The 26,425-nt window shown below is 40.6% G+C and overlaps 1 protein-coding gene across 14 annotated transcripts in view; it reads right to left on the reverse strand.

Annotated features, from left to right (window-relative positions):
* LOC140844947 (uncharacterized) overlaps nucleotides 1-26,425 on the reverse strand; it is a 205,728-nt gene that overhangs the window by 34,040 nt on the left and 145,263 nt on the right. For 8 of the 14 annotated variants that reach the window (XR_012123727.1, XR_012123814.1, XR_012123702.1 and 5 more), the window contains one exon: nucleotides 12,448-12,863. Coding sequence is in view for 6 of the 14 variants with exons in the window: in XM_073218221.1 (XP_073074322.1) it covers nucleotides 2,796-3,061; nucleotides 5,874-5,950 (343 nt within the window). In the remaining 8 variants the exon portion in view is untranslated. Of the gene's footprint in view, nucleotides 1-1,380; nucleotides 3,062-5,873; nucleotides 5,951-12,447; nucleotides 12,864-26,425 lie in introns of those variants that run through there. The other 6 variants (XM_073218221.1, XM_073218127.1, XM_073218318.1 and 3 more) reach the window with 3 other exon arrangements.

Raw genomic sequence — 26,425 nt, forward strand, 5'->3', positions numbered from 1 at the left:
CATTGTATATATTACAATAGGTGTTTATAAGGTTAGAAATATTTAAGTACATATTTAAGTAGTTTGGTTATAGAAATAAGAAGTATGAGCTATAAGTAGTGAAAAGATGCAAAATTTAGAAAAGGTAAATATTAAGCTTAGGATATTCAAGGTGTGTGACTGTGATCTCCTTTGCTGTGTTCTGGGGGAGACACCCTCATCCTCTCAATCTTAGCGATGTTGCCAATCCCATTGGTCACCCTTCTCATCATATCTCAATAAGATACTTGGGAGAACTGATTCTGCTGACCTTCCCACTTGCTTTCTCTGGACACCGTATTCTCCTGATTTTCTTGGGCTTCACTGTCTGCTGTCCTTCCATCTTCGTTGGGGGCTCCTCCTCCCTTCTTCAACAACTAACACTGGGGGTCCCAGGACACTGGGAGCCACGCAGCCCCTCTTCACTGCCCACACATGCTCTGAGGCCACCTCCTCCATTTCCCTCTGCTGAAAATTCCCAGACTATCTCTGCTCCCGACATCTCCTCAGAATAGTCAGCTCGTATTTTAAATGCTTCCTCTTGGGGCTGTCAGAGGCATTTCAGACCTAACATGGCCAGAATAAAAATGGGTTTTCTACCGCATACCTGTTTCTCCCCCACTTCAACTATTTCATTAGATACACTATCATCTAATATCAAGACAAACATTCCAGGGCTCATCCTTGGTTATCTTCTCGCCTTCACCCTCCACAGTCCAACCTGCCAACCCCATCCCCAAAACATATCCCAGCCCATCAACAACATCCATGTTATCAACATGCCGGTCCTAATCGCCGTTGCCTCTGACCCTCACCTAGTGGAGCAGCCTCCCCTTGTCTCCCGTTCATGGCTCCCTTGAGTCCCTTCCCTGCACAGCAGCCATGGTGATCTTTTAAAATCAGACATATTATTTATCACACCCACCCTCCCCCGTGTATAATTCTCCAGTGGGAATCTGGCTGGCCTGCAGTAAGATCCAGTCTCTGCCCTCCTTTCCGAAGCCCCTTCCTCGTCTGGCCCCTCCTAGTTCTCCCGCATCATTTCGTAGTGCCCTTCCCTGTCTGCTCCGCCAACTGTGCTGGTTGCCTTTTCGTTCTCTAACCCACCACATAGCTTCCTTCCTTAGAGCATTTGCAGGTGCTGTTTCTGGGCCGGAAGCCCTTGCCCTTTATCTCGGAGTTGCTGGACGCTTCTTTCCATCCTCACCAGCCTCGTTCACCTCCTCAGAGCTGTCTCGTGTGACTCTCAATCCACGGCGGCCGCTCTATGGCATGTCACCGTGCCTTCATTATCTCCCATTTATTTGTTACTATCTGACATTTTCTCCTTTATCTATATATTAGTTTGAGTCTGCAAGCGAACACACACCCACTTATCCTGCAAGCTCTGAGAGCAGGGCCCTTGATCGTTCCAGTTTCCCACAGTAACCTCAGTGCGTGCAACAGCACATGTGGTAGATGCTCAAAAAACACACTGAGCAAATGAATGGACAAATGTAAAGCAACAGGACAGGCACATAAGTGGAAATTGACATTTTCAGTTTTATTTCATAGTAAGGTCTTGGCAGGTCTAGCTAAAATCCCAAGAATAAATCAATAACATAAAACAAAAACTGTCATCTGGCCAGGTCAGTTCACCAAAACCTCTTTCTTCTGCATTGGTGATCAAGGCTCCCATCAGCAAGGCCATGCTGACACTGTAAATATGATATACTTCTGATCTGATGCATGGAAGAATTTAACATGACTTGGAGACAGAATCCTATGACCTCTGGACTCTCATTCATTTGATGAAATTATAGCTGTAAATTTCAAGGACTGTGGCAGAAATGGAAAGCTTGCAGTGCTAAGACCTACTCTAGTGGCCATCTCGATTATTCCCCCATTCTTCCCTCCTTTTTGCTCACGCAAGGTGAAATGAAAAGCACACCAGACACGGCGCTGGGATGTTCCTGGCAGAATTAGCCATGTCACCGGCTCCCACCTGTGCGGCCAGAGCTCCCGTCTGAGCAGGTTTTCTGACTCTCAGCTATGCCACACCCTTTTCCTAAGAGACTTCTGAGGTAAAGCCCACTGACCCATTTAGGGATCCAGGGGTAAGGAACTTTGTATTTATTTGTCATTTGGAGCACTGTTGATGGCATTCCTATCACATGGTACCCTTAAGACTGTAAATACAGAGGTCTCTATGAGGAGAATATGGGACCCTTCCTGTCTGAGCAATCCTTTGGGGATTTAGTATTGGAAATAGTTTCAAATCATATTGAAAATAATTTTATCTGGCCTGTAGCCAGTTCTCCATTCTTCCTTCTCATTTCACAGTGGCGGAATGCTGGTCGGGCAGTGTCCCTCTGTTTTGAGCCCCACCCTTCCTGTTGCTAAGCAGATGACCATGATTGCATAAACTGTCAGTTAGTTACCCAGCTGTGACAAGGACCAAGACAGGCCAGCAGTAGCCAGAAATGAGGGCAACTCCTTCTAGCACTTGGGATTCAAGATTAGAGGGTGAAGGGAGAGTCAAAGGCCATAGGGGAAGTTATCATAAATAAAAGTTTGATTTATAGTTACAAACTGGGGGAATTTGGAAAGGGGACAAAATACTCCCTCTCTTTGCCCTAATTTCCTGTACAGGTATTTTCAGAAAACCCTGAGCAAACACATTTCCTTCAAGAATTTTCATTTATTGAAGTGAGTTTTTTCCCCACTATAAAAGTAATTTCCTACTATGACCAAAAGAAAAAAAAATAAGAGGAAATTACAGAATGGGAAAATGACTCCTACCCGTGCAATGCTGGCACTTGCTCCCCAGAGAGAGATAAACAGTGTGGATGGGCATGATTAGCACAGCATACGGTTTTAAGATCCAGGTACTTGCTTTTCTTTGCTGAGGCAGCCCCTCCAGAGACGTCAATGATTATTCCCCCAAGAGCTCCTTTGCAAACAGCCATAGAAATAGCAAATAATGAACTCAAGATGACGTGCTGCGAATAGGACACCAGGGGGTGCTGGAGTGACAATGTAGGTGCGCCTGCTCTTAGCTCTGCTGGTAAAAAATAAGTAAAGCTTGTAAGATAATGCACTGCCATGTCTTGAACACGTTTTTTGGAAATTACACAACACAGCTTTATGATCTGAGTCAAACATTTGTTGGTCACTATTTTTCCCAAGAGCGGGTCTCTTATTCCCATGCTGAATATAAGGAAAGACTTTTTAGCAGTCTCTTCTTAGGTAGCTTTTTTAAAAAGGAAAGCACGTTCTTATCTTCCAAGACTGGCTTTGCCCTCAACCGAAAGACAGTCATGTGTGCTTAAGTGTACAGTAATTCTAATCGGCTATACATTTAGGAAATGAATGAGTATTTGATCAGCATGTGTCTACTGTTGAATTTAAAATAAAACCTATGAATTCATCAGGATAAAGTAGCAGTGTGGGAACAATTTAAGTATGGATAGTTAGAAAACTACACTGGCATTTATTCATAAACAATCATTTCCATTTAACCAGAAGGTTTTATCTTTCAATGTTAAACTGTTTTAAAAACCTAAATATTCTTGTTTAAACAAATTTTTTAGAAGTATATATTTCGTGCCTAGTATTTACATGTCTCTCTCTGTGCCTAGAACTGTCTTTTAAACCTTCCCTGCCCCCAGTGACCTGACAGTCTATTTAAAGATAAAAAGGTTTTCTCTTCAAGAAGTTATCACATAATGAAAATAATCCAAGGGATAAATAATACATACCAAACATATAAGATTTGCCAATGTGTATCAGATAAAATACTGTGTGTTTAAAGGGTGGAGGTACTCAGGATGGGAGGGGTAGGGGAGGCTTGTAGGATACGAGGAACTAGTTGGTTATAAAGGACAGGTAGGACTTGGTTAAGCAGAGGACAGGTGAGAGCAGACTCCTAGCCTGGCCAGGAGGAAGGGCAGGCAAAAATTGCATTTGCAGCAATATACCAAACACGGCTTCATCCTTCCACAGGGGGATCCCAGCCCTAAATTATAAATGCTATTTTTTCATGCTAATTCCTTGTTCTGAAGGTTGTGGGTTGGCGTTTTGTTGTTTTTGTTTGTTCCGGTTTTGTTTATTGTCGTTGTGGTTCTTTAACAGAAAAAAACCCCCAAATGTCTTTAAGACAGCAAGTGATTCTCCATTCCCAGGAGCGCTGGTATTTTGCATGGCCTTTTACAGCTCTGAGCAGCCAGCTCAGTGCTTCTGGTGTGCGGCTGGCAGATCCTGCATTCCAGCTGGGCTGCCTGGGGGCAGGGAGCTGCTGAGTCCTGGGTGCTTCCACAGAGCTCCCTCCAGGTGGCACTGCATTGTCCCAGTGCACTTGGGAACGCCCCGTGTCCCTTGAGGGACCAGAAGCCACAGGGGGAACTGTGGCCTGATTTCATCTTTGGTAGGCCTAACGATCAGTGCATATTAGGAACTCAGTAGATACTCATTTTACAATTAAAAATATCCTTTTGTTAGTATAAGAGCAATATATATGCATTGTGGAAAATTAGAAAATACAGAGAGCAAAAATATCTTTTGACAAACACTCTATTCTGACCCAGTTTGCTGTTCACACTGTGGTATCGATCCTTCCAGGCTTTCTCTGTACTTGCCTGTTAGTCTTTCTCTCTGTCTACCTAGGTAGTTTTTAATGAGGTTATGTTATAATACACATTACTTTATAGCCTTTAGTTTTCATTTAGTTACTTCCACATAAATACATGTTGATCTCTGTATGATGGTTCCTATCAACAAACTCACTGCATAAAAACCTGCCTGGGGAGGCTTGTTAGAGAGCAGAGCCCAAAGCCCTAGCTGGGGTCTGCGGACTCAGGATCTCCAGGGCCCTGGCTTGGAATCTGTATTTTAACGTGTCTAAATGCCCATCTTCCCAGTCACTGATCTATAGCATCATTTGGGGTGGGGGTGGGGGTGGCACATGACAGATTCCCACTCTATAGATAGGCTGCAAATGAGTCAAGGGTTCAATTTTTCATAACCATGAGTCATGTGATAAACATCATTAAGTATCATGAAATGATGTGTCTGACAAGCTGAGATGATAAACATTCTAAATTTCTATAAATGTCAATGCAGGCGTACTTATCAAGTGCTAGTATAAAAAAATTAAAACCTGTGCTCAGTATTGATGGAAGGGAATCTTTGGTGTGATTCCCGAGTCACAGGACAAATCACCATAAAATGGACCTAATTAAAGGTACTGCAGGAGGCTTTCTTCCTTCTTCCCTCCCTCCTTCCCTCCCTTCCTTTTCCCTCCCTCTGTCCCTCCCTCCCTCCCTCCCTTTGTCCCTCCCTCCCTTCCTTTTCCCTCCTCTGTCCCTCCCTCCCTCCCTCTGTCCCTCCCTCCCTTCCTTTTCCCTCCCTCTGTCCCTCCCTCCCTTCCTTGCTTTTTTTCATGGGCCACCAGGACAAGAATCTGCGTGTGGCTGTTTGTGGCCGTGGGAGTAGCGAGATGACTCAGGTCCCATATTTAGTGTTCCCTCCACTGGGTTGTGTGGGCACGTGGACCAGTTTTGCGTCTCTAAATCTGTCTGATATCTGCTGACAGATTCTTTTTTAAAACCACTGATTAATTATAATGAAACAGCTCTGCCCAAACCATGTTATTTTACCCTAGTATGTGTTCATATAGTTGGTTCGATTCTCCAAGTTCTTGGCTGTCCCAGGTAAAAAGTCTGCCCAGGATTTTTTCATATCTATTTTGTTGCCTATCAATTATTTTTTTGTAGTTCCACTGGTTTCATGATGTAACATCGATGGAATTAAACTTGACTATGAAGTAGTTAATTGCATGAAGCTTCAATTATAATTACAGATTGATCCCCACCTACCTGGGTGACACCTGGTAGCAGTGAGTGTCACAGTGGTCTGAAGGACAGATGGCCTGTCATGTATGAGATCCAGGTAGCTGAGTTAAAAAAAATGTTTTTCATTAGATGGGCCACCTTTGTTCAAAAGGCTCTGTTTGGACACCTAGACACCATGAGGTTGATATTTTCTAATCTATTAGGGATAATATTCCTGATTCTGTTTCAACTTGATAAGCCTTATAAATGCATTCATTTGTTCATTAAATATTTATTGAGCTCTTACTAAGTGACAGCACCAATCTAGGCACTGAGATTCAATGGTAAACAGACATAGTTCCTGCCCTCATGGAGTTTACAATCTGAGGTCAAAGACAAAAACAAAAAACAAACAAAAAAAACAGGCAATTTCACCAAACACAGTAGGAGCAATTAACCCAGACTTGGAGTGACAGGAAATGCTTCTCCCACAAGTGATGTCCAAACAAATCAAAAGGATAAACTGCAGCTGATGCAGGAGGAGGCAGCAGACGTCTAGCAAAAGGACCCGCATCTACAAAAGGCCTTGAGACACCACAGCACAGTCAAGGCATTGAAGGTCCACTGGCTGGAGCACAGAGCTGGGGTAGAGCTGGAGCCAGATAGGTAAGCCCAGCCTATTCCCCAGGTCCTCAGAATCCCTGTCTGGAATGGAGTCTGGACTTGCAAGAACAATGGGGAGTCACTCAAGAAGACAGTTGTGATCGGATTTGTGTTTTAAAGACACCCTTCTTGCGGAAGCAGGAGGCGTGGGTTGATCAAGAGCAAGAACAGAGGCAAGGAGGCCAGAGCTTGGACAGAACCCTCCTGCAGTCACCCAGCTGAGAATGCTGCCCACCCATGAAAGAAGGGAGTCAGTGATTTATATTCTTCAAGTGTGAGTACTGAGTTACAATGTTACACTTTGCTGACAACGTTCCACTCGTCTTGCACTCTTCCTGCCAGAGGCCAGGCACTGTTCTATTTAAACAGCCTCTGCCCTTCCGGAGCTTCCATTCAAGGGAGGAGAGACAGACAATAAAGACATTCTAGAAATTAGCACAATAGCAACATTATTCACTAAGGCCAAAAGAAGAAAACAGCCCAAACCTCCACTGAGAGATGAATGAATAAACCAAATGTATATACATACAATAAATATTATTTGGACATAAAAAGGAAGGAAATTCAAATACGTGCTACAACATGCATGAACCTTGAAAACATGCTGAGTGAAACAAGCCAAACATAAAAGGACAAACGTAGTATGATTGCACTTAGATGAGGTAACCTTAGAGACGTCAAATTTATAGGACAGAAAGAAAAGAGGTTACTGGGGGCTGGGTGGGGGCACATGAGTTATTGAGTTTAAGAGGTACAGAGTTTTTTGAAAGATGAAAAAAGAACAATTCTTAACATGTATGATGGTGTTGGTTGGACAACATTGTGAATGTTATTAATGCCACATAATCATACACTTATAAATGATTAGAGTGGTCTAATTTATGTTAGGAATGTTTTATCACAATTAAAAACAAAACAAAAAACTCCCTCCCCCTACAGACAAACATTCTGTGAGGTTGTGACATAAAGAAATATAAAAACAAGTGTAACCAAAATCTAGGTTACTGGAAGATGGTTTCTTTTCTGGGCAGGTGGTGATAAATTCTGTGAAACAAAAAACCAAGTGATTCAGTGGAGGGCAACTTGGAGGGGCAGGCTGGGGAGCTGGGCTCTGTCTTGGGGTGAGGAGGTAAGAAGGACTTTGAAGACGTGGCATTTGGGCTGAAACCTGAGAGACTCCACCATACACATATCTGATGAAGGAACATTCTAGATGGGGAGAGTGGCAGGGCCAAAGGCCCTGAGGTTGTGATGAGCAGGGAGAGGCAGAATACAGAGCAGTGAGGCTGGAGGGAGATGCATAGAGGAGGAGTAGGAAATAAAGACAGAACCGACGGAAGCCAGATTCCAAGGAATAAGGTCACAGAAAGGAGGTTTGTTTTACTCTAATTGCTGTGGGAAGCACCGCATTTTAAACACAGCAGAGATATGATCAGGTTTTTGTAGTAAAACAGTGGCCTTGTGAGAGAGACAGTAAGAGGCCATGGTGGAAATGGGGCCACAGGGAGGCTGCAGCAATAATGGGGGTGCAGTGACAGCTGAGGGAGAGAGGGGGGCGTGAGTGTGAGAGCTCTGGACAGGCAGAGTCTGCAGGACCTGTGCTGCGGTGATGTTGCAGGGAAGCCACCATCCCCAGGGTCTAGCCTGGGCCTCTGCACACACCCGGGAGGTCCAGTTGCTCAAGTCCGGTGTTTGCACTGTGGAGGCCGGGGCTCAGCTCCTTGCCAGAGAGGCAGAGTTTGGAAGGAAATGCGTAGTAAAGGGTAAGAGCCCTGACTTTGAGGTCTGGGAGGCTTGGACTTGAACGAGCACCGTTTACTAACTTTGAGAAAGATGCTTAATCTCTGTAAGCCTCTGGAAATGAGAATAGTAATATGAAATCTGGGTGCAATGGGACCCCTAAAATGATTGATGCCCTTCCCTTCTGGGAGCCTCACCTTCCCAGCCTCACCAGAGGAAATCTCTGGGCTCAGAGGTCAATAGTACAAGGCCTGGCCTGAAGGATCAGTGGGGCAGATCTCAGGAAACCCCCTGATTCCTGCACTTCCCTAAAGAAGCTGGAAAAGAACTTATTAACCTGCTGCCTGCAGCAAAGCCTTGGGGGAGCTGGGGCCCCAGAATGCCAGACACAAATGGAGTCAGCCACAAACACCTGAAGCTTTCTGGCCTCAACAGCCAAGCATTGTTAAGTAATTATGGGAGGCAGGCGGTGGGTGGGGGGCTCTTGTTTACAATAACAGAAGCTAAAAGGTATTTAGGGATAAATCTAAAAGATATTCAAGTCCTTATGGAGACAATTTAAAACCATCACTGAAGAAAGTAAAATAAGATGCAAATCAAAAGACAGATAGGCCACATTTTTAGATGGTGAGATTTGGTATTAATGTCAGCACTGGCCAAACTGATTTTAAAACTCAGTAATATTCCAGACAAACTCCAGTAAGTTTTGTGTGAGTGTGTGGAATTTTACAAGCTGATCCTAAAATTCATATGAGAAGCACAAAAATACAGAAATACCTGGAGTGTGTGTGAGGAAGACTTATTTGTAGAAACTTGAATGATTTGATATCAAAACCTGTTTTAAAGCCATACTGATTTAGTCAAAGTGATGTTGGTGCAGGGATAGAAACATAGACAAAGCGGAGACCCCAGAAACAAATGTGTGCATATGTAGAAGCCTCATATATGGCACTAGACATTGGCATCACATATGGAAAATGGTAGACATTTGCCTCATAACACATACAAAAATAAATTCCAGATGCATGAAAGACCCGAGTGTGAACAAAAACATAAGAACAATAGCTTCAAAGTCTGATATTACAGAAGGATTTCATAGGATACAGAAAACACCATCCCAACTGATAAGTTACATATATATAAATTAATGTGGTCTGTTGAACAGAAAAATACTGTAAATAAAATAGAATGGTGAGTTACATAATGAGAAGCTATTTGCATTGGTATATCTCAGAAATCTCTAAGTGAAGTATTATAGGAGTATTATAACTACTGTTTATTCAGAGTTGTTCAATTTTCAAAAGAATAAAAAAAAGATCAGATGAAGAAAAAATTAGTATACAGAATATGTTTTAAAACTGTAAATCAATAAGATATAGAAGCACAGCCTGATATAAAATTGGGCAAAGGAAATGAACATAAAATACACAGAAAGAAAATTAACTGGGTATGAGAAGGAATTCAGCCTCCCTAATTATGAGGATGTAATATGTAGGCCCTTGTAGATACCCATGCAAGTGCTCAGAACCCTCTGTGACATTTGGGGAAGGTCTCATAAGATCCACAAAGTTCACAGGGTGACACTGATTTGGAGCTAGATGCCAAGCTGATGCCTAATTCTTCCAACTTTGCCAAAGCTCAGAGAGTCAATAGCTAGGGTAATAGGGAGTTCAGGTCTTAAGCCAAACCACACAAAGTTTGGGAGGGATGCGAAATTCTGGATCGAAGACTTGGTGAGACAGGGAGGCCCCATATAGCCATGAACAGCCTAGTGAATGGGCCCAGCTGGTGGCGAGCAAGCGTCACAGGAATCCATATCAGGAGCTGAAGTTTATGCAGGCCAGTCCTCAAGCCCACTGAGTTTTGGTTAGGTGAAGTCTGGCGCCTCAAGTCAAGCTGGGCCTAACGAGGAAGGCGGTGCCTCTGAAAATGATCTAGAATAAACCTCTGGCCATGGGGTCACCTATAGCCACCTGGCCGCCTCTGTCCCCTGTTAAAGACCTTTCTTAGTTTTAAGAAATCAGCCATGTGTCTTGAGAAAGCCTAATCACTCCAAGTCAGAATTGGTGTCCCCACCCACTTAGTGTGCGGTTTATGGGTAATGCCACTCTGCCATTCAACACACATGGATCCAGTGTGTTCCAGACACTGTTCTAGGTGTGCTTGTGACACATCAGTGAAGAAAATAAACAAAAGATTCCTGTCCTCCTGAGGTTTACATTCTAGTGGGAAGGGGAACATTATAGGTAATCAAAAATAAATAAGTATCTCAGGCTCCACCACAGACCTACTGACAAAGGAAGCATCTGTGTTTTAAACTGGTTCCTCTAGTGAATTACCTTCATTTACATGAAGGTTGAGAAGTTCTGTGAGTTTAGGAATCCCTGACTTTTCCACTTGCAACTCCACAACCAATTAACCACGGTGTGACTGGCTTTCTGCCAGATTGCTGCTTAACACATTCTTAGCAACAGTTGTGACATTTCTTAGTGGTGTAGATGGGAAATGGTACTTGTGAGCAGATATTATAGGCAACCAAGTTGTTCTGGACTTTGGGACTGCTTCCTTTGCTATAAGTGTGTGTATATTATTATACTGAGCAACTAGTGCGTATAATTAAGGCAACTTTAATGGCAGCAAGTGCTTTTACTGTTTTATGCCCTTTGCTATTCAAACAAAACTTTTTTTAGTTCTGGTACACCCAGTTATACCAAAAAATATTGACTCCTTTGCTAAATAAAGACATTCTCACTAGTTTCTTCATTTTAACCAAAAGAGGTCAGCAGGTAGAAAGAGTGGAAGGTGAGCAGTTGGAATTACCTGAAGTGTTCTATGACCCTCACATCTCAGCTTCCACCATAGCCACTTCTAGAAGGTTCTCTTTATGTCTCGTGGCCAACATGGAATATCCATTCTTTGATCTACAGATCCTAGTTAGTCTTTTCAATGCTCATCCCAAAATGAAGAAACTGTCTTTTGCTTTTAACTCATATAGTATCTACTGATTCATTTTGAAGTGAATCCTGTACTGAATTATGACAGTTTCTTTTAACTGTCATTTACATCCTGTGAACCGTCATTGAAATCTTGGATTATTGTTGTATCTATTCACTATTATTCTCTATCACATTTTTCAGGATAGATTTCAGATTGTGTAAGGACAGGAGCTATGTCTTTGTGTATCTTGATGCACTTTATGCATTACCTGTACGAAACAGTCACTCGATAAATGTGTTGATTTTAGTGTGTATTTGCTCTATGGGAAAATATTTTTTCTCTTGAAAGGTTAAGAATTAGTACATAATTTATCAAACCTGGGGCTGAATCACATGGATATCTCCATTTGCTACTGCAGTACAGCATTCATGTAATATTTTAAGGGTTGGAGCTGCATCATATTTAGCTCGGAGTGACGTTTCTCAGGCTGCTAAGCAGAAGTCTTTGTATACCTACTGGCTCGCTTGCAGCAAGTGAGATGACAGGAACTGGGTATCTATTTGGGGAGGAAGATAAGTGGCCTATGACATTAGAAAACAAGCAGAAAAATAAATTTAGAATTCAGATAGAATGGTCATTGATTTTTAGAGTTGTGTTCCTTGTCTGTCACACCAACATTTGAAAGAAAGCTATAATCCAAGTCTAAACAACATTGTTGTAAAAACAGAATATGAAAAGCAGCTAGAGAATTGTTTTCCCATAGCATTGTGGAAAAGCAGTTCCATGCTGAAAATACTCAGTTCCCAAAGAAATGGTGTAGATCACTGCACTACCATGTTTAATCAGTTTTTTCTTTTACCAAAAAAGGGAGAATAACAAGAACTCAGAAATTGAGAGATTATACTAAGAGCTAAAATGAGATTATTTTCCCCATGCATTCTTTTTTTCCTTCAAGATGCACATTCTCACTGTATACTTTTTTCTTTTTTCAAAGACCTTTCCTATATATTGATGAAAGGAAAAATGGGCCTACTTCATTCTTCAATGCACTTTTAACAGTTTAGAACATAATTCTATGCTATCTTCTGGGCCAAGTGGAATCTCACTAGAACCCTGAAACTGTCAAACTTCTAAGTGGGATGAGCTGAAGTTGCCTACAGAATTGAAATTTTGGAAGATGGGAAAAGAAAAACTACAATTCTAAACACTGAAAGCTTACTTTGGAAAACACACAGCTTCCTTCTAGTCCAGGTCTTTTTTCTGGATTTTTGCATTCAAAGTTGATGTTTGCATATATTTGCTTATATTTGCATGTAATGTTTCATAGTCTGAAAAGATATCCTCTGCTCATCAAACTCAGAGTAACCAGCAACCAGGGTTTTTGTGGATTTGAACTGTAGAAAGGGAGCCCCCATACTCAGATATTCAGAAATCTGGTTGATTCTATTTCTCAGACTCAGGTACATCTAAAGACAGAGGATGGGCCAGGAGCAAATGGTGAGTGTCCACAGGGGGGTGCTGTCACACCCAGACCAGGCTTGTGGTCTTACAGTTCCTTCTCGGAATCATGTTGTTCATCCTCTCATTTGTCTGTTTGGTTCTTCACACTGTAGATGTCTGTACCCACATGTAAGTACTAAATGATGGGTAGAAAAGATGACTCTTGGTCCTTTTTTTATCAGATGTTCACTTGACCTTAAAGTGAGTAGAAACATTAATGGCCGTATTAAAAATGGTTGAATATGGCCTAGCGTGAACTCTTACATGAGCCAACTTTTTACAAAAAATCGAAATCCCCTGGTTATTTAACTTAGGCATTTAATTTAGTATCAGTTCTCTCTGAAATATCAAATCCATGGCTCACAGATTACTTGAGGGAGTTTTGCAAAAACGGAACTGAATTTAGATAAGATTGTCATTCAGCCACAACATATTTAGGCAGAAGGTTTAAAAACAAACTTCCTGACAGAGGTTTCACAGTCTGCTTAGAAGAAAGAAGGAACTTTAAATACCTTCAGGGTTAATAATTTTTCCACATTAAATTATTATTTTTTCCATTGTCCTCCCACCCCCCTGGAATTTAGAGCATCAGAGATTTTTACTTTCTTAACAATGTGAGTAAATACTAACTGGCTGCTTTGAATCCCAGCCATTTGGGTAGAAGAACAACATTCCTCTGGACATAAATAACATAGTAAAGCAGGATGAAAACGCTAGATGAGCAGACATTATTAGAAAGACCACTTTAAACAGCAAGAACCAGTCTTCTCTCCACGATTATCTATTCCTAACTGCAGGGACCAGAGAATGCAATCTTATTTCAGGCGTTTGACGTGAATTTCAGTCCAGGTTCAGGCATTATTCTGGGCCAGATCTATCTATCTACCTACCTAGCTATCTTTCCGTCATTAATGTACAGTTTAGATGAGTAAAATTATGTTTAGTTTTCTGCCGCCATCACGAAGATATGCCCAAGATACCCCATTGCACTCACTGTACATGAGCAGAGTAAGATGCTGTGGAATCACTACTTGTCTTCTCTGTGTTCTACAGCCCTCTACGTGCCCCTCCTCCTACATTATTTATGGTAATTGTATGTGCCCATTGTTCCCTCCTCCCTGGTCCGTCCATTTCTGCCCATCTACCCCAGTCTCTTTCCCTTTGGTAACTTTTAGTCCATTCTTGCTCTCTGTGAGACTGCTAATGTTTTCTCCTTCAGTTTTGTCTCTGTTCGGATACTCCAATCATGATGAAATCATTGTATATATGGTGAACAATATTCCCCTGTTCATCTTGTGAGGCAGCTCCCCACAGCTGGGCAGTGCCCGCCGTGGGGGGTGGAGTTTGCAAGAGCAGCACTGGTGCCTGGAGAATCCCATGATGTCACAGTGCTGCCTCTGTCCTAGAGAAAGAATGGGTATGCTTAGAGGAGCAGCTGGGATTCTGGTGAGGTGGACACTGAACAACTTGACAGCATCAGGTAAAATGGAATCCAGACCCGAGGTACTGTGTGTTTTCTTTTTATTTTGGTGTCAGTACTAAACAGTTTCCAATGCGCAACATTATGGTTATTAAAATACCCCCATTACCAAGTCCCCACCTCATAGCCTGTAAGAGTCAATGTCCATTAGCCCAGGAATATGCTGTAGAAGAAGCGCTAGTAATCTTCAATGTGTGATACTGCCTTGCCCATGCCTGCCCCCCCCTGCCCACATTATGTGTGCTACTCTAGTGCCCCATTTTCCCTCTCTTCCCTCCTTTCCAACCCATCCTCCTCAGTCACATTCCCTTTTGTAACCATGAGTCCATTCTTGGGTTTGGTGAGGCTACTACTGTCTTGTTCCTTCACTCTTTTTATTTTTTCTGATACTCCACAGGTGAGTGAAATCATTTGACATTTTTTGTGTTCTGCATGGCTTATTTCACTGAGCATAATACCCTCCAGCTCCATCCATGTTGTTGTAATTGGTAGGATTGATTTTCTTCATCTGGCTGAATAATATTCCACTGTTCATCTACTGATGGACACCTATCTTGGCTATTGTGTATAGTGCCGTGACAAACATAGGGTTGCCCATGTCTTTTCTAAACTGGTCTGCTGCATTCTATTATTTATTTTTTATGTATGTATGTACATATTCATGTATGTACTTACTTACTTATTGTTTATTTATTTATCATTAGTCTACAGCTACATGAGTACCATTAAGTTTACTTGACGCCCCCCACTACTAATTTACCAAAGGAAAGGGGCTAGGAAGGCCGGTTGGGAAGGGAGGGAGAAGGGTGTAGAGGGGGCATTAAGATCAGCTCAGTTGATGTGTGGGGAGGTCCCACGGGAAAGTCAGTGTAGTACAGAGAGCTTAAGTAGTGATTCTGTAGCATCTTGTTAGTCTGAAGGACAGTGACTGTAATGGAGTATGTTGGGTGGACTTGATCTGGGGCGTGTAGTAACCATAATGTAGCTCATGGAATTGTGGATTGGCTATTGTGGATAGTGCTGTGATAAACCTAGGAGTGCTCATGTCTTTTTAAAACTGGGCTGGTGCTTTCCTTTCTTTCTTTCGTTCTTGTATTTCATTCTTTTTCTCATATATGTATTTATTTATTCATATATTCATTCATCTGTCTTTCTATCTATCTGTGTATATTTATCTGTCTATCGATCTATCTGTTGATCTATCATTCTGTCTTTCTTGTCTTCCTTAAATGTATGTATGTATGTATGTATTAATTTATTTATGCATTCATTCATTAATCTGTCTTTCCATCTGTGTGTAACTATCTGTCTGCCTGTCTATCTGTCATTAAAACACAATTACATGAGTAACATTATGTTTTCTAGACTCCCCCCGTCACGAAGATGCCCCGCAGATACCCCACTGCAGTCAATATCCATGAGCATAGTAAGATGCTGTAGAATCACTACTTGTCTTCTTTGTGTTGTACAGTACTCCCTGTGACCCTGCTGACCACATTATACATGCTAATTGCAATGCATGATTTCTTTCCCTCTCCCATTATCCCTCCATTCTCAAGTATCCACCCCAGTCCCTTTCCCATGGTAACTGTTAGTGTCTTCTTGGGATCTGTGAATCTAGTGCTCTTCTGTTCATTCAGTTTCTCTTGGTTTTCCTTTTCAAGGAGGTTAGTGATATCATTTCATACTTGTCTTTCTCCGCTGGGCTTATTTCACTGTGCATAATACCCTCTAGCAACATCCATGTTGTTGCAAATGATAGGATTTCTTTTCTTCATATGGCCTAATAATAGTCCACTGCTCATCTTCTGATGGACAGTTAGCTTGGCTGATTGTGAATAGTGCTGTGATAGACATAGGGGTGGCACATGTCTTTTTAAAACTGGGCTGTTGCTTTCTATCATGTATTTATTTATTTACTTGTCGTTAATCTCCAATTACATGGGGTGACATTATGTTTACTAGACTCCCCACCATCGCCAGTTTTGCAAAGGTAAACGTCTAGTAAGGCTGGTGGGGAAGGGCAGGAGAAGGGTGGAAAGGGGGCATTAAGATTAGCTCCCATAATGTGGGAGGGTTTCCACGTGGTAGTCAGAGTAGTGTAGAGAAGTCAAGTAGTGATTCTGTAGAATCCTACGATGCTGATGGATAGTGACTCTAACAGGGTATATGGTAGGGAGGGAACTTGATGAACTGGGGAGTCTACTAACTATAATATTGCTCTTATAATTGTTGATTAATGATAGTGAAAAAAACACCCATGTATTCCTGACAGAGATGATTATGAAACCCAGGAAAAAAAAAAAAAGGGGAGGCACAGGATTGCAGCCTGTTGAGCTCCCGGCAGGCATCCCCGCCGGTCACTGCAAGCTGCTGAGCTCTCTCGGTCGGTCCCACAGGGCTTCCCCCGGCCTCCCCGCATCAGGCAGCGCGCCGCGGTGACCCCGGGGTCATGTTCCCAAGACGCCTGCGCGTCATGTGTGTTTTAGTCATACAGCTATGCAGGGAATTTGATGCGTATTTTTAGTGCTATTTTACCTTGACAGAAATTAAGATCTCAAAAATCCATTTATTTACCAAATATCTTGCAATAAGAACCAATTTCAGTTAGTCCTCTTGCTTTGGAAAATTTATTAATATTCCCAAACCATTTCTTTAAAAATCTGTTCCAAAGTAAAGATTTCAGAATCTATTTTCAGAAAACATAGAGCCTAGAATAGTTCAAAAAAATCTAGAGGATGAAGAATGACAGAGTTATATGGCATGCTATCAGAGTTCAAGATTTGTTGTAAAGATAACTAAGACAGTGAGGGGTCAGCCCATGGACAATGAACCAAAAGACAGGATGGAGAGTCAAGAGACAAACCCACCCAGGTACAGTCACCTGATTTATAATAAAGGTGCTACCGCAAACCAGTGGGGACAGGATAAACTTTCAATAAATGGGAAAAAGTGAACAGTGAACGCTACCCCACACCATGCACAAAAATTAATTTGCGATTGGTCAGAGACCTAAATGTGAAAGGTATACAGTAAGTTTTCTGGAAGAAAATATAGGAGAGTATCTTCTGTATCTGGAGATAGGCAAATATTTGTTAAACTGGAAAAGGAAAATAATTGGCATAAGAAAAAATGTAAATAAATTGCTTTGCACAAAATGTAAAACTTCTACTCTCTTAAAGATATCCTTAAAATATGAAAAAGCAAGCCACAAACTGGAAAAAAAATGATGGCAATATACATATCCAACAAATGACTCATATTTACTATAAGGAACTACAAATCAACAAGAAAAAGACAACCTAATTTTTTTAATGGGAAAACACTTTCTCAGGCACTTCATGAAAGTTAAGCATATAAGCATTAATAAAAAAACCGTCAGCATACTCAGCTGAGAAATGCAAATTAAAACCACAGTGAAATATTACCACACTCCACCAAAAGTGGTGAAAAGTAAAAAAGACTTACACCTGTAATACCAAATATTAATGACAATGAGGAATTCTCTTATGTTGCTGATGGAAGTGTAAACTGAAGTGACCCTTTGGGAAACTTCTGGTCCATCTGGTAAATCTAAAAATGAGTTTATCTGATGACACAGCAATCCTACACTGGGACTATGTCTACCAAAACATGTACAACAACTCACAAACACATGGAGGCTTAACAACACGCACCTAAATAGTCAATGGATCAATGAGCAAATTAAAATGGAGATCCAGCAGTATATGGAAATAAATGACAACAACAACACAAAGTCCAAACTTCTCTGGGATGTAGCAAAAGCAGTCTGAAGAGGAAAGTATATAGCAATCCAGGCATATTTAAAGAAGGAAGAACAAATCCAAATGAATAGTCTTAACGTTACAATTATCAAAATTGGAAAAAGAAGAATAAATGAGGCCTAAAGTCAGCAGAAGGAAGGACATAATAAAGAGCAGAGAAGAAATAAGCAAAATTCAGAAGAATAAAACAATAGATAAAAATCAATGAAACCAAAAGCTGGCTCTTTCAGAAAATAAACAAAATAGGTAAGCCCCTAGCCAGACTTATTAAGAGAAAAAGAGAATCAACACACGTGAACAGAATCAGAAATGAGAAAGGAAACATCACGATGGACCTAACAAATACAAAGAATTATTAGAGACTGCTATGAAAACCTATATGCTATGAAGCTGGAAAACCTAGAAGAAATGGACAACTTCTGAGAAAAATACAACCTTCCAAGACTGACCAAGGAAGAAACACAAAATCTACACAAACCAATTACCAACAAAGAAATTGAAGTGGTAATAAAAAAACTATCCAAAGAACAACCCCTGGACCAGACAGATTTAGCTCGGAATTTTATCAGACATACAGAGAACACATAATACCCATTCTCCTTAAAGTGTTCCATAAAATAGAAGAAGAGGGAATACTCCCAAACTCATTCTATGAAGCCAACATCACCCTAATACCAAAACCAGGAAAAGACCCCACCAAAAAGAAAACTACAGACCAATATCCCTGATGAATGTAGATGCAAAAATACTCAAAAAAATATTAGCAAACCGAATTCAAAAATACATCAAAAGGATCATACACCGTGACCAAGTGGGATTCATCCCAGGGATGCAAGCATGGTACAACATTCGAAAATCCATCAACATCATCCACCACATCAACAAAAAGAAAGACAAAAACCACATGATCATCTCCATAGATGCTGAAAAAGCATGTGACAAAATTCAACATCCATTCATGATAAAAACTCTCATCAAAAATGGTTATGGAGGGCAAGTACCTCAACATAATAAAGGCCATATATGATAAACCCAACATCATACTGAACAGCAAGAAGCTGAAAGCTTTTCTTCTGCGATCTGGAACAAGACATGGAAGCCCACTCTCCCCACTGTTATTCAACATAGTACTGGAGGTCCTAGCCATGGCAATCAGACAAAACAAAGAAATACAAGGAAACCAGATTGGTAAAGAAGAAGTTAAACTGTCACTATTTGCAGATGACATGATTTTGTACATAAAAAACCCTAAAGACTCCACTCCAAAACTACTAGAGCTAATATTGGAATTCAGCAAAGTTGCAGGATACAAAATTAACACACAGAACTCTGTGGCTTTCCTATACACTAACAATTAGCTAATAGAAAGAGAAATCAGGAAGACAATTCCATTCACAATAGCATCAAAAAGAATAAAATACCTAGGTATAAACCTAACCAAAGAAGTGAAAGACCTACACCCTGAAAACTATAAGACACTCTTAAGAGAAATTAAAGAGGTCACTAACAAATGGAAACTCATCCCATGCTCCTGGCTAGGAAGAATTAATATCGTCAAAATGGCCATCCTGCCTAAAGCAATATACAGATTCGAGGCAATCCCTATCAAATTACCAACAGCACTCTTCAATGAACTGGAACAAACAGTTCAAAAATTCATATGGAACCACCAAAGACTCCGAATAGCCAAAGCAATCCTAAGAAGGAAGAATAAAGTGGGGGGGATCTCACTCCCCAACATCAAGCTCTACTACAAAGCCACAGTAATCAAGACAATTTGGTACGGGCACAAGAACAGAGCCACAGACCAATGAGCAGAATAGAGACTCCAAACATTAACCCAATTCTTTCATAATGACTCTTTCATAATCCACAGGGAATATGCTATGGTAAAAATAAAATGTCAAAACTTGTCATCCACACTTTCTAAGATTCTAAGTACTTCTGAGAGGAAAAAAATGGGGATTCACTTTTAGTACATAGAGTGATTAACAGAAAACAGATCAAAATAAAGTGAAGCACTTGATGACAGAGGGAAAAGAGAGCATCACTGTAAAGTTAAAATTACCAAGCACATCACAAAATTATACCTCTTGGAACTGCTATAGTCTGTAACATGGGAGCTCTTGAATAAGGTTGCAGAAAGAAAATTGTCTGGCACCTACAGGTAGCACTAGAAAGTGACTAATTAGCATCTTTCTGTCTGAAGCCCACAGAACTCACTCTACTGAGAGTATGTTCTTTGAGCACAGTCCTTCTTTGGGTGGGGTTGTTCCAGACCCTATTCTGGGGTGAGAGATGGGCTGTACTTTGGAGGTTTTGTTCGTCCATTGGAGGGTAGTTATAGGAAGCAGTCAAGTAGGTTGTTCTGAGGTCTGTTCCTCTCTAGAGAGGAAACTGCTGTGAGAACAAACTGAAGCCCCATTTAGCCAGAAAACTGAGCTCCCTTCAGTGGTTGGCCTTCAGTGGGTTTCCTCCAGATTCAAGTTGTTTTATAATGCAGCAATCCCAAATTTTTTTTTTTTTTTTTTTTTGAGAGGGCATCTCTCATATTTATTGATCAAATGGTTGTTAACAACAATAAAATTCAGTATAGGGGGGTCAATGCTCAATGTACAATCATTAATCCATCTCAAGCCTAATTCTCGTCAGTCTCCAATCTTCTGAAGCATAACAAACAAGTTCTTACATGGTGAACGAATTCTTACAGAGTGAATAAATTCTTACATGGTGAACAGTACAAGGGCATTCATCACAGAAACTTTCGGTTTTGATCATGCAATATGACCTATAAACCATCAGGTCAAATATGAATATTCATTTGATTTTTGTACTTGATTTATATGTTGATCCCACATTTCTCCTATTATTATTATTATTTTTATTTTTAATAAAATGCTGAAGTGGTAGGTAGATGCAAGATAAAGGTAGAAAACATAGTTTAGTGCTGTAAGAAGGCAAATGTAGATGATCAGATGATCAGGTGTGTGCCTATGGACTAAGTATTAATCCAGGCTAGACAAGGGCAGCAAGACATCCATGGATGCAGAAGATTTCTCTCAAAGCAGGGGGGGTGAGGTTCTGAGCCTCACCTCTGTTGATCCCCAAATTCTAACCTGATGGCCCCCCTGCGACTGTGCCTGTCTTAGGTTGTTCCTCCCTTGAGGAATCTTACCCGTCTCTGGCTAACCAGTCATCTTCCGGGGCCATACAGGGAAATGTAAAGTTGGTAAGTGAGAGAGAAGCCATATTGTTTGCAAAGGTTAGCTTTTTACTTCTTTGCAGATTTATGCCCTGTGGCTTCTATGCCCAGCACTTGTCTCGAGGTATCTTTACCACCTGGAGGAATTATGATACTCAGTAAATTCGATATGAGGCACGAATTCTATTTAAGGTTTGTAATTAGGAAGGAAGAAGAAAAGCTATAGATGTAGCATATGAAGGAAACTTGGGAGGATTGATTATTTCTATGACATATCTTCTTGTATAGTACCTTTAAGTATGTATAGGTTTTAAACTACTAACTAATTTGCACACACATATTAACATAATAGGAATACGGTGACATAAACAACAGCATAATCTATAATTACCAGCCATCTCCAGTTGAAGCCAAGAAAACCATTTAGGCACCCTAGGCATTTGTGAAAATTTATCTATGATATGATGGATATTTTCCAACTGTACTTGAACCATCAGACAAATTAAAGCAGCCCCATTTCTGGGATCTGTTCACATCCCATATGTTCTTTTAACCATAGATAGTCTATAGTCATTGAGATTTTGGGGTGCTACAACTTGCACCCCTCCCAACCCCTGGTTGAGTTCCAACAGTACAGATCCAGTCAAATTCGTTGTCTCACTGTATGCACATGCCAGCCTAGACATCTCCCTCCTCCTTCTTATGGCAAGTCCAGGAGACAGTGGGCTGGATGCAGCCACAACCGCAGCATCGTCCGGATCCCTGTGGAGGCCTTTTTGATGATCATACCCCCGGCACGAGTCCTCCAGAGAGTGCTGATGCCGGAAGCTCCTCCTCATATCGTATCTTAGTTCATTTTCTGGGTATCCAAGCTAGGCCTTGATCTTCTGCGTAGAAACAAACAGACCCATTGCCCACACTTTGACATGCCCTCTATACCACTGTGCAGAACTCATTGGAGGTCAGCAAACAGGAACTGCTTTTTTTTTTTTTTTTTTAATTAAGAGAAAGGAATATTATCAGAAAAGAGTACCTCCATAGCTGATCATCTGACACCCTTTAAGTGATCAACATTAACGATATTTAAAGCATGCGTTGATCTTTGATTTACCAATAGTTTTATCCTGTTAAGGAGTAATCCCCATTTTCTTTCTTTCTTTCTTTTTTTTTTTTTTAAATTTTTAATCTACACTTACCTGAAGAATACTATGTTTACTATGCTCTCCCCTATATCAGGTCCCCCCTAACAACCACATTACAGTTACTGTCCATCAGCTTAGCAAAATGTGGTAGAGTCACTACTTGTCCTCTCTGTGTTGTGCAGCCCACCCTCCCCTTTCTCCCTCCCCCCCATGCATGCTAATCTTAATACCCCCCTTCTTCTTCCCCTCCCTTATCCCTTCCCTGCCCACCCATCCTCCCCAGTTCCTTTCCCTTTGGTACCTGTTAGTCCATTTTTGGGTTTCTGTAATTCTGCTGCTGTTTTGTTCCTTCAGTTTTTCCTTTGTTCCTATACTCCTCTCAGATGAGTGAAATCATTTGGTATTTCTCTTTCTCCGCTTGGCTTATTTCACTGAGCATAATACTCTCCAGCTCCATCCATGTTGCTGCAAATAGTTGGATTTTTCCACTTCTTATGGCTGAGTAGTATTCCATTGTGTATATGTACCACATCTTCTTTATCCATTCATCTACAGATGGACATTTAGGTTCCTTCCAATTCTTGGCTATTGTAAATAGTGCTGCGATAAACATAGGAGTGCATCTGTCTTTCTCAAACTTGATTGCTGCGTTCTTAGGGTAAATTCCTAGGAGTGGAATTCCTGGGTCAAATGGTAGGGCTGTTTTGAGCATTTTGATGCACCTCCATACTGCTTTCCACAATGGTTGAACTAATTTACATTCCCACCAGCAGTGTAGGAGGGTTCCCCTTTCTCCCACAGCCTCGCCAACATTTGTTGTTGTTTGTCCTTTTGGATGGCAGCTATCCTTACTGGTGTGAGGTGATACCTCATTGTAGTTTTAATTTGCATTTCTCTGATAATTAGCGATGTGGAGCATCTTTTCATGTGTCTCTTGGCCATCTGTAGTTCTTTTTTGGAGGAAACTGTCTGTTCAGTTCCTCTGCCCATTTTTTAATTGGGTTATTTGTTTTTTTGTTTGTTGAGGCGTGTGAGCTCTTTATATATTCTGGGACGTCAAGCCTTTATCAGATCTGTCATTTTCAAATATATTCTCCCATACTGTAGGGTTCCTTTTTGTTCTATTGATGGTGTCTTTCGCTGTACAGAAGCTTTTCAGCTTAATGTAGTCCCACTTGCTCATTTTTGCTGTTGTTTTCCTTGCCCGGGGAGATATGTACAAGAAGAGATCACTCATGTTTTTGTCTAAGAGGTTTTTGCTTATGTATTTTTCCAAGAGTTTAGTGGTTTCGTGACTTACATTCAGGTCTTTGATCCATTTTGAGTTTACCTTTGTATATGGGGTGAGACAATGGTCCAGTTCCATTCTCCTACATGTAGCTGTCCAGTTTGTGCCAGCACCATCTGTTGAAGAGACTGTCATTTTGCCATTGTATGGTCCATGGCTCCTTTATCAAATATTAATTGACCATATATGTTTGGGTTAATTTCTTGGGGTCTCTAATCTGTTCCCACTGGTCTGTGGCTCTGTTCTTGTGCCAGTACCAAATTGTCTTGATTACTATGGCTTTGTAGTAGAGCTTGAAGTTGGGGAGTGAGATCCCCCCTACTTTATTCTTCTTTTTCAGGATTGCTTTGGCTATTCGGGGTCTTTGGTGTTTCCATATGAATTTTTGAATTATTAGTTGCAATTCATTGAAGAATGTTGCTGGTAATTTGAGAGGGATTGCATCAAATTTGTATATTGCTTTCGGGAGGATGGCCATTTTGACGATATTAATTCTTCCTAGCCATGAGCATGGGATGAGTTTCCATTTATTAGTGTCCCCTTTAATTTCTCTTAAGAGTGACTTGTAGTTTTCAGAGTATAAGTCTTTCACTTCCTTTTTTAGGTTTATTCCTAGGTATTTTATTTTTTTTGATGCAATGGTGAATGGAATTGTTTTCCTGATTTCTCTTTCTATTGATTCGTTGTTAGTGTATAGGAAAGCTACAGATTTCTGTGTGTTGATTTTGTATCCTGCAACTTTGCTGTATTCCGATATCAGTTCTAGTAGTTTTGGAGTGGAGTCTTTTAGGGTTTTTTATGTACAGTATCATATCATCTGCAAATAGTGACAGTTTAACTTCTTCTTTACCAATCTGGATTCCTTGTATTTCTTTGTTTTGTCTGATTGCCGTGGCTAGGACCTCCAGTACTATGTTAAATAACAGTGGGGAGAGTGGGCATCCCTGTCTGGTTCCCGATCTCAGTGGAAATGCTTTCAGCTTCTCGCTGTTCAGTATAATGCTGGCTGTGGGTTTATCATATATGGCCTTTATTATGTTGAGGTACTTGCCCTCTATTCCCATTTTGCTGAGAGTTTTTATCATGAATGGATGTTGAATTTTGTCAAATGCTTTTTCAGCATCTATGGAGATGATCATGTGGTTTTTGTCTTTCTTTTTGGTTGATGTGGTGGATGATGTTGATGGATTTCGGAATGTTGTACCATCCTTGCATCCCTGGGGATGAACCCCACTTGGTCATTGGTGTATGATCCATTTGATATACTGTTGAATTCTGTTTGCTAGTATTTTATTGAGTATTTTTGCATCTACATTCATCAGGGATATTGGTCTGTAATTTTCTTTTTTGGTGGGGTCTTTTTCCTGGTTTTGGGTAATTAGGGTGATGTTGGCTTCATAGAATGAGTTTGGGAGTATTCCCTCTTCTTCTATTTTGTGGAACACTTTAAGGAGAATGGGTATTATGTCTTCTCTGTGTGTCTGTTAAAATTCCGAGGTAAATCCGTCCGGCCCCGGGGTTTTGTTCTTGGGTAGTTTTTTTGATTACTGTTTCAATTTCTTTGCTTGTAATTGGTTTGTTTAACTTTTGTGTTTCTTCCTTGGTCAGTCTTGGGAGGTTGTATTTTTCTAGGAAGTTGTCCATTTCTTCTAGGTTTTCCAGCTTGTTGGCATATAGGTTTTCATAGTAGTCTTTAATAATTCTTTGTATTTCTGTGGAGTCTGTCGTGATTTTTCCATTCTCATTTCTGATTATGTTGATTTTGTGTTTAACTCTCTTTTTCTCTTAATAAGTTGGGCTAGAGGCTTATCTATTTTGTTTATTTTCTCAAAGAACCAGCTCTTGGTTTCGTTGATTTTTTTTCTATTATTTTATTCTTCTCAATTTTGTTTATTTCTTCTCTGATCTTTATTATGTCCCTCCTTCTGCTGACTTTAGGCCTCATTTGTTCTTCTTTTTCCAGTTTTAATAACTGTGATGTTAGACTATTCATTTGGGATTGTTCTTCCTTCTTCAAGAGTGCCTGGGTTGCTATATACTTTCCTCTTAAGACTGCATTTTGCTGCATCCCACAGAAGTTGGGGCTTAGTGTTGTTGTTGTCATTTGTTTCTATATATTCCTTGATCTCTATTTTGATTTGTTCATTGATCCATTGATTATTTAGTAGATGTTGTTAAGCCTCCATGTGTTTGTGAGCCTTTTTGTTTTCTTTGTAGAATTTATTTCTACTTTCATACCTTTGTGGTCTCAAAAATTGGTTGGTAGAATTTCAATATTGTGGAATTTACTGAGGCTCTTTTTGTGAGCTAGTATGTGGTCTATTCTGGAGAATGTTCCATGTGCACTTGAGAAGAATGTATATCCTGTTGCTTTTGGATGTAGAGTTCTATAGATGTCTATTAGGGCCATCTGTTCTAGTGTGTTGTTCAGTGCCTGTGTTTCTTTACTTATTTTCTGCCCGGTGGATCTATCCTTTGGGGTGAGTGGTGTGTTGAAGTCTCCTACAATGAATGCATTGCAATCTATTTCCCTCTTTAGTTCTGTTAGTATTTGCTTCACATTATGCTGGTGCTCCTGTATTGGGTGCATATATATTTAGAATGGTTATATCCTCTTGTTGGACTGAGCCCTTTATCATTATGTAGTGGCCTTCTTTATCTCTTGTTACTTTCTTTGTTTTTGAAGTCTATTTTGTCTGATATTAGTACTGCAAACCCCTGCTTTCCTTCTCACTGTTGTTTGCCTGAAATATGTTTTTCCATCCCTTGACTTTTAGTCTATGCTTATCTTTGGGTTTAAGGTGAGTTTCTTTGTAAGCAGCATATAGATGGGTCTTGCTTTTTTATCCATTCTATTACT

Source organism: Manis javanica, chromosome 1 (genome assembly GCF_040802235.1).
Source record: "Manis javanica isolate MJ-LG chromosome 1, MJ_LKY, whole genome shotgun sequence".
NCBI lineage: Eukaryota > Metazoa > Chordata > Mammalia > Pholidota > Manidae > Manis > Manis javanica.